Source organism: Oryzias melastigma, linkage group LG21, assembly GCF_002922805.2.
Source record: "Oryzias melastigma strain HK-1 linkage group LG21, ASM292280v2, whole genome shotgun sequence".
NCBI classification, from domain to species: Eukaryota; Metazoa; Chordata; class Actinopteri; order Beloniformes; family Adrianichthyidae; genus Oryzias; species Oryzias melastigma.
In genome coordinates this window covers 635,714-643,810 of record NC_050532.1, presented here as the reverse complement: position 1 = coordinate 643,810, position 8,097 = coordinate 635,714, and the positions used below count along the sequence as shown (strand labels likewise).

The window sequence follows — 8,097 nt, the reverse complement described above, 5'->3', positions numbered from 1 at the left end:
AAAAAAAGATAATGGTCAGTTTCCTCTTTGGATTTCTCATAGCAGACTACTCCGTTTCACTCTGCCCCCCCATAGTAGGTGAGGTGCTGCTCCGTGCTGCAGCCTTCAGACAGATGATTATTTTCAGCCTTATTTATTAAAATAGAAGATTGGTTTTGTCCAAAAACTACAAATAAATCCCAAATTATGTCTTTAATGAATAAAATCTCAATCATAGGATGTAAAAAACTTTAAGCATATTTTAGACTGAGTTTTATTACGCTGATCTCACAGCTGCACAACAGGACGCCTGAGCGTGATTAATAAATATTAACAAATTATGTTTTTAATCACGCGAGTTAACACGTCTACATTCACAGCCCTAATATATACATTTGTGTGTGTGTATATATACATACATATATATTTCCCTTTGAGAATATATACTATGACTTGATGCTGCACGCTGACAGAGGGTTTTATTTAAATTGAAATTAGAGTTATAGAAGAAACAAAGTTTAGATAAATAATAAACAATATGCAACTAAAAGTAATAAGCAAATCTACCCAATCCTTTTTCCCAGCGTAGCCATCTGCCAAAGGTATTATTGGTGGTTCCATAACAGTATAGTTCAGCTCAAATAATCAATTACCTCAAAGAAAATTTTACAACAAAATAAATTCCTTCGTTATATTTTACTGTAATCATCACTACTGAGCATTCAGTAAGAAAACTTTGGAGAACAACTAACGACACAATAGACGTGTGAATTTGTGTGATCATGTTAAAGTCATTCATAGGACGAATGTCATTGTTTCAAATTTGATTAACTTTTCCTTTTATATTTTAAGGCATATAAAATTGTCATTCTTTACCAACCTTTTGATTGCAGCATTCATAGGAAGAATTTTCTTCATGTGAGTTCAGTTCAACACACTGAATGCAGCAAACATTCAATAAGATGTGCATTACACGATCACAAAAACCAGCTCAGTGGCCTTGTGAGTGTCCGCCCTGAGATTGGAAGGTCGTTGGTTCAAATCCCGGTCAAGTCATACCAAAGACTCTAAAAATGGGACCCAGTGCCTCCCTGCTTGGCACTCAGCACTAAGGAGTTGGACTGGGGGGTTAAACCACCAAATGGTTCCCGAGCGCGGCTGTGTCTGAAGCTCACCGCTCCCCCAGGGGATGGGTCAAATGCGGAGAGCAAATTTCACACACCTAGGTGTGTGACAAATAGTGGGACTTTAACTTTAACTTTATTATCGTTAAGTGTTTACTATTATTTGTATCTTTACTTCTTCTGTATTTAGAATATAAAAAAAAGCAAACTAAACCACTATACAACAGATATAAATAATGTATTCTATGAAACATTGGTGTCGCAGGAGCCAGGCTGCAGTATTTGAAGAGTGACAACAAGTTTTACCGCTTTTCTGAACCAGGGGTAGAACAATGCATACACCACAGGGTTAAAGGTAGAATTCAAGTAGAACAGAAAGATGGAGTATGATGCAAACGAGTGATTGAGCAAGTTGTCTGCTGCCAGAGAAATACAATAATAAGGGCAAAAACACATTAGAAACACAACAACAAGAACTCCCAGAGTCCTGGCTGCTTTCAGCTCAGATTTCCTGACGGTTTGAGTCACTGGAGGCTGCAGTGTGACGGCTGTAACATGAGAGCGCATGGCACGAGCCTGAGACACGGCCACCACAAACACTCTCATGTACAGAACCACAATCACAAAAACTGGAGCAATAAAGCTTACAACAAGGTCTATAGTTCCTTCAATATAATCAACAGTAACCACACATTCCCCATAGCAGGATCTATATCTGCCTTGGTTTGCAAAGTCCTCCTTCACTATCAAAGTGCCGTAAAAAACAGAGCAAAGCCAACAAAGACAGACACTCAGCTTAACTCTGTTATCTGTGACTTTGGTTGGGTAATGAAGAGGGTCACACACTGCAACATAGCGGTCAACTGATATCAGTACCATGTTTCCAACTGAGGCAGAAGTGAGGACAAAGGACAGAGAATTGTACAAAGAACACGCAGCATCACCAAGAAACCAACAGGGGACATTTCGGATGATTTCTGCTGGCATCAAGATGAGACTTGTAAGAAAGTCTGAGACAGCCAGAGAAAGGAGGAGGGTGTTGGTGGGAGAGTGTAGCTGCCTGCAAAGACACACAGAGCATCATCATACCAACAAAATGGTCTTAAACAACTGAAGAACCATCATGTGAGCTATTACTATCAAGTGCCTATGACTATGAAATGATAAAAAAGTTATCCAAAGAATCAACAATCAACATTTAGTTACAGTTCAAGCTTGAATTGAGTTGTACCAAACTAGAGAATGAGTCTATCTGTGCCTGAAGTGGGAGACAGCGATGATGACCAGCAGGTTCAGAGCCACAGTAAGAAAAGAGATGGAGAACAGCATTATCTGAACCAGCACTGCTTCAGCTGACAAAGAAGCAGGTTTTCTGCAGGATATGTTCAGGAACTGGGGAAAGCAAAAGTCTGCACCGTCTTGAAACTCCATCTTCAGTGAAACAAACTCCGCTTCAGCTCTCTCTTAAATTAGGAGCCATGTTTATGTCTGATGTTTGTCACCACTTTAGCCCCTCCCCTTTACTTTTTTTTTTTTAACTTTGTGGTAGTTCCTCTATTCTGCTAACAAACTTGTTGGGTTTTCTTTTGCATTTTTTTGTAATCAAGGTTTTCATTTCTGTTTTGTCTCAATTTTTTCCCCTAAAATATGTCATTTAAAACAGGTGGGGACGAGGATAGCATTTTTAACTATTTTCCAATATATTGGCATGTTGTAACTGACTCGACACACCTGAAACAGGTGCTCAGCTGTGATTAGGGGAAGAATCTTTAGAATATAACGATTATATAAAGATTATATACTACAAATGTAATACTCTGGGACGATAAAGTATTTGTCAGTTTCTGATTCTATAAGTTCTCCCAATTGAAAAGGTAATAGAGGTCTGAAATGTTCATCAACATCAACTGGGCTCACATGGTGCAACTGTGGGTAGAGCTAGCGAGCTCCGCTCTATCGAGCTAGCAAGCTCTGCTGTAGCGAGCCCACTAGCTCTGCTGAAAACTGCTTTGACCCTAGGAAACCAAGATGCTGGATTTAAAGGGTAACCAAACATGGAAGTTGGAAGCTGACTCCACCCATAGCTGAAATGTGAAAATCAAGTCAGAGGGGCGGGGCTTGGGGAACAGGACTGTTATCATTACTGGAGCTGCAGACCATGACGTCAGACTTCTGAAATGATGTGGGACTTACATGGAGCCAATCAAGAAATCTAACTGTAATACCTTGTTTCAACCTAAAGGGAGCAGCACACATACGGTTTTTGACTATATTTATAAGAATTAAACAAGTTTATTTTAATTTGTCGAAAATTTGGCAATGACCAACAAACAGCACCTTTAAAGCCCGTTTAAAGATGTCAACAACCAAGAAAAGTTTATTTTAGTGTTTGGATTACTCTTTAAAGTCAAGCCCCTAAAATTAAAACAAAAAAGCAGGAACACAAAGGACAGAAAAATTACTGAGGGCCACCACATCCAATTAATGCAAATTAACTGTTACTTGGTAGCTAACTGTATGAAGGCTAAAAAGCATGCATGTATTACTTTTAATCCTGCATTCACACCAATGGGATTCACTTTACAGAGGCCTCTAGTTTCAATGTTAGGTCAATGTACACTTTCGCGGCATGATTTGGACATCTCAGTATCTCGAGAGTTAAATTATCTACACTATAGGGAAGAAGACGCATCACGTCAATCAATCAAGAACTCAACTTTGGCCCATTAGTGCCAAAAAATCTAACAGCACCCTTTATAATTACATCCCTTTACGCCGCAACAAAATACATGGTCCACTCCTGATCGGAAGATTGTGGGTTCTACTCCCGCCTTGCCCGCCCATGTGCCGAAGTGTCCTTGGGCGAGTCACTGAACCCTAAATTGCCTCTGGTGGGAGGTTGGCGCCAGTGTTCAGCAGCGGAGTGCATGAATGTGTGTGTGAATGGGTGAATGGGTCTGTGACTGAAGCGCTTTGGGCCCTCGAAGGAGGGCAGAAAGCGCAATATAAGTGTACGCCATTTATATCATGTATTATTAGCTGTTTGCTTGAAATAAACCATTTCAGTCATTCTTTCATATTTAAAACAAAAGGGTGCCATATTAATTTGGTCAGGTATTTATTCAGGTTTGCAGTACTGTGAAATAAGGGATCATCATATTTTTAATGCACACAACACTGATTGATTATTTACCTCAATTGATTTGATATCTTTCTACCAACATAATCTTGTTCGTATCTGTATTTGTTGTCCAAAAATTCTATATATATTATTATTTTTATTTTTTGTTTTGTTAGGCAATTTCTTGCATCACTCATTTCATGTAAAACACTTAAAAAGTAATCAAAACATATATAAAATAAGTTTGATGTATTTCATAACTCTGCAGTGCAGCGCCCCTCCCTTCCTGTCCCTGCCGTCTATGCTGGGTTTGTGGGAGAAGAGGGGCATGCAGTGTTTCCGCTGTTAGTGTTTCTTTAAAACTTTAAGGATGAAAACAGGAAGAGGAGGAAACACCAGCTCAAAGCAGGGGTTTGTCTGTTATACTTATATAAAATTTCTTGGAAATCCCCTCCTGCATTTTGGTCATTTTGGACAGATTTTACCAAGAGAATCTGGCCACAGAGAAAAAATATGATGCCCAAAAATAATAGCCGGAAGTCCTCGACTGGAAAGGGCGCCATGCAGCCCAGGGCCAGGCCTGTTGCTGATACTAGCAGTACCATCTTTATTTTTTACATTCTTATTTCAGGAATAACCATTTTCTCTGTGAAAGAAACTCATACACAATGAAAGTGTGTTGGGGCAGGAAGGACTACAGGAGAAGAGGTCTGTCACCTTTACCATTCTTTTTTGTACTCTTAATGAGGCTGTCCAATTGCAGTAATGTGGGTAACCCCCCTGGAGGATATATGTGGGGCTCGCGTCCAGCACCACTCAGACTGATGAAGACACTTGATGAGAAAACTTCAAGAAAATCGTCATCAACACAAGATAACAGAACAAGAATAAGTGAATGTCTGTGCTATAAAAGTGAAAACAAAAAAAAAGAAAGAAATTGTGTGTGTAAATTTGTTTCTGAGGTATAACTGAAAATGTGAAAATGATGTGGGAGTGTGCAGAACCATCATAGAAGATAGAAAAATCTTGCTAATTGTTGAAAGCAAGGCGTGAACCTCAAATTCAGAGCACTGAGACAAAGGCGTAATTATAACCGTCCTGCTATGTTCTAAAAATAAATCTAAACATTCTAAAAATAATTTTAATAATATCTAGCATTGCTTTGTTTATGAGCAATAAAACCAAGTAAACAAGTTTGAATATGTATTATTCATAGCATGAGGTTCAACTAATTGAAGAACAAAATTCATTTAATGTGATTAACCCTTCCGCTCTCTTCGGGGTCCAGTTGACTCCAACCACATATTGATATGTGATTTCTTCCATGACAAAGGTGGACAGGATTTTATGTCTGTCATGGACATTAGTGAAACTCAAAAATCAAAGATAAAAAAAAGTTCAGCGCACTGTCTTGGGGGGTCCAGATGACCCCACTTTTAATGTAAACAAACTAAGGAGAGCGGAAAGGTTACACATGTTTGATACATTTACTACTTGATAGTGCAAAAGATTTGTCAAGATGAGTCATTTTATGCTTAACCCTTTAACCCTGAAGCTTCAGTGTTTATGTTCTTCAATTTACGCTCATGCCACTTTACTCCTTCAGAATCGACTGTAATTCTCGTGTTAATGGTTGAAAAGTTACAATATGTTAAAGATTTAGTGTTTAAGCTTCACCAGTGTCATCTCGGGGGTTAAAGGGTTAACGTGTTACAGAGACAGGAATCTTGGTGTTCATTTCTTTTGTATAAAGAATTGTATTATAATTATTTGAAGCAGAAAAAACACATAATTGTGCAAGACATCAATTTAGCTAATATTCCAGAAATCTTTGATTAATTTTATTACATTAAGTAAGGCAGTTTTCTTTTATAGACTTCACTGAGAACTTTCATACTTACTTGAACAATTGTGTATTTACAAGCAACAATAATATTAATGACATATATTTATTTAAAATGTTCAATATACAAATTATAATAATTAAAACAAGTTTCTGGTCAAGTGTAATTGAAGAAATGAACTAATTCTGGATGAGATAAACATTGACGTGTGTGTAAACAGTCAGTGAATGCTTACTTCAGAAGAGCCAGGCTGCAGGATCTGCAGGGTAACAATGAGGTTCACTGCTTTTCTAAACCAGGGGTAAAACATTGCATAAATCACTGGGTTCAGAGTGGAGTTCAAGTAAAACAGAAAGAGTGAATATGATGCAGAAGAGTCGCTGAGCAGCTCATCACCTGCCAGAGAAACACAGTAATACGGGCAGAAACAGCTCAAAAAGACGAGCATCAGAACTCCCAGAGTCCTGGCTGCTTTCAGCTCCGATTTCTTTGTAGCCACAGAGAGCTGCAGTGTGACGGCTGTAACATGAGAACGCATGGCACGAGCCTGAGACACGGCCACCACAAACACTCTCATGTACAGAACCACGATCACAAAAACTGGAGCAATAAAGGTTATGACAATGTCGAGAGTTCCTATAATGCTGTCGACAAAAATCACACATTCTCCATGACAGGAATTGAACCTTCCCGGATGTGTGAGATCACTCATCACTATTCCACTGTTGTAGAGAGCAGAGCAGAGCCAGCACAGACACACACACACTTTAACTTTTCTTTCAGTCACTCTGCTTGGATAATGCAGAGGGTCACAGATCGCCACGTAGCGATCGACTGAAATGAGAACCATGTCTCCTACTGAAGTAGAGGTAATTATGTATGAAACATAGTTATACAGAGAGCACATGAGATCGCCCAGTAACCAGCAGGCGGTGTTTCTGAGGATTTCTCCTGGCATTAGCAGGAGACCCACGAGGAAGTCCGAAACAGCCAGAGAGAGGAGGAGGGTGTTAGTGGGAGTGTGGAGCTGCCTGCAGGGACACAGAGGAGCAGATGAAACCAACAGTTAATATCAAGAAAATATGCAATTGAAACTTTACAACAGCTGATAAAACACGCTATAGCTAGACATAGAAATATTCTCCACATGCATGAATCCATCGTTTGCGAAGAGGCTGCTCCTACCTGAAGTGAGAGACTGCGATGATGACCAGCAGGTTTAGAGCCACAGTTATAACCGAGAAGGAGAACAGAAGGAAGCGGAGGAGTGCAGCTTCAGACAAAGCAGATTTGGGCTTCCTGCATGAGGAGTTTGAGAGTAGTGGGAAGCAGAGGTCTACTTCTACTTGCAGCTCCATCTTAGAAAAGAAAATCTTGCTTCTTACAGAGGATCAAGCCCTTTTATACCCATCGTCACCTTGCAGCCCCTCCTCTTTTCTACCCTTCTCTTTGTGTTAGTGACATCTGTCACTTTTCTTTCTCCACCATGTCTCTCCCTATTTTAGTTCTTTTATTCTATGTTTCTTGTGTTGACTCAAAAGTGGAGAAAAACCTTTGAACTGTCCTGATATCCGCTGTGACATTTATTTTAAAGTCGTGTTCCTGAGAGAGAATATCACATTTTATCGTTTTAAACAAGTACAGTTGTGCTCATAAACTATTTAAATGGTTGAAAACATAAATAGGTTTACATCATTTCTGGATCTCTTATTCATTTTATAGGGGCAGAAGTCAGAATGTGTCCACAGGTTGTGAGTTGGGAGTGAAGATTTGTATTTGTGAAATCTGTTGAAAAACAAAACAATGCGCAGTGAGCTTGATGGTCATTTATTCTTTTAGATGAATGTACATTCACTGGCCACTTTATTAGGTACACCTTACCTGGTTGAACCTAGGGCTGGGTGATGTAGAATTTGTTGGGCCCTAGCCCGCACATCGCTTGTTTTCACCAGATCTTTTAGAGTCTCTCCAGGTTCTGTGTGCTTCACTTGTGCAGCAATAACTCCACCTGAGGGCCGTTTACTTCCAT

At 39.4% G+C, this 8,097-nt stretch overlaps 2 protein-coding genes across 2 annotated transcripts; both read right to left on the bottom strand.

The window, feature by feature from the left end:
- Nucleotides 1-1,346: 1,346 nt before the first annotated feature.
- Nucleotides 1,347-3,363, bottom strand: LOC112155232 (trace amine-associated receptor 13c-like). Its single transcript, XM_024286748.2, has 2 exons — nucleotides 2,362-3,363; nucleotides 1,347-2,163 (listed from the first exon to the last, which is right to left on the bottom strand). Exons 1-2 carry the CDS (start codon nucleotides 2,532-2,534, stop codon nucleotides 1,347-1,349), a joined length of 990 nt encoding a protein of 329 aa, XP_024142516.2. The 5' UTR covers nucleotides 2,535-3,363.
- A 2,925-nt stretch (nucleotides 3,364-6,288) lies between these two features.
- LOC112155233 (trace amine-associated receptor 13c-like) lies at nucleotides 6,289-7,426 on the bottom strand. The gene is made up of 2 exons (XM_024286749.1): nucleotides 7,254-7,426; nucleotides 6,289-7,099 (listed from the first exon to the last, which is right to left on the bottom strand). The coding sequence occupies exons 1-2, from the start codon at nucleotides 7,424-7,426 to the stop codon at nucleotides 6,289-6,291; spliced, it is 984 nt and encodes a 327-aa protein (XP_024142517.1).
- Between the last annotated feature and the right edge of the window lie 671 nt (nucleotides 7,427-8,097).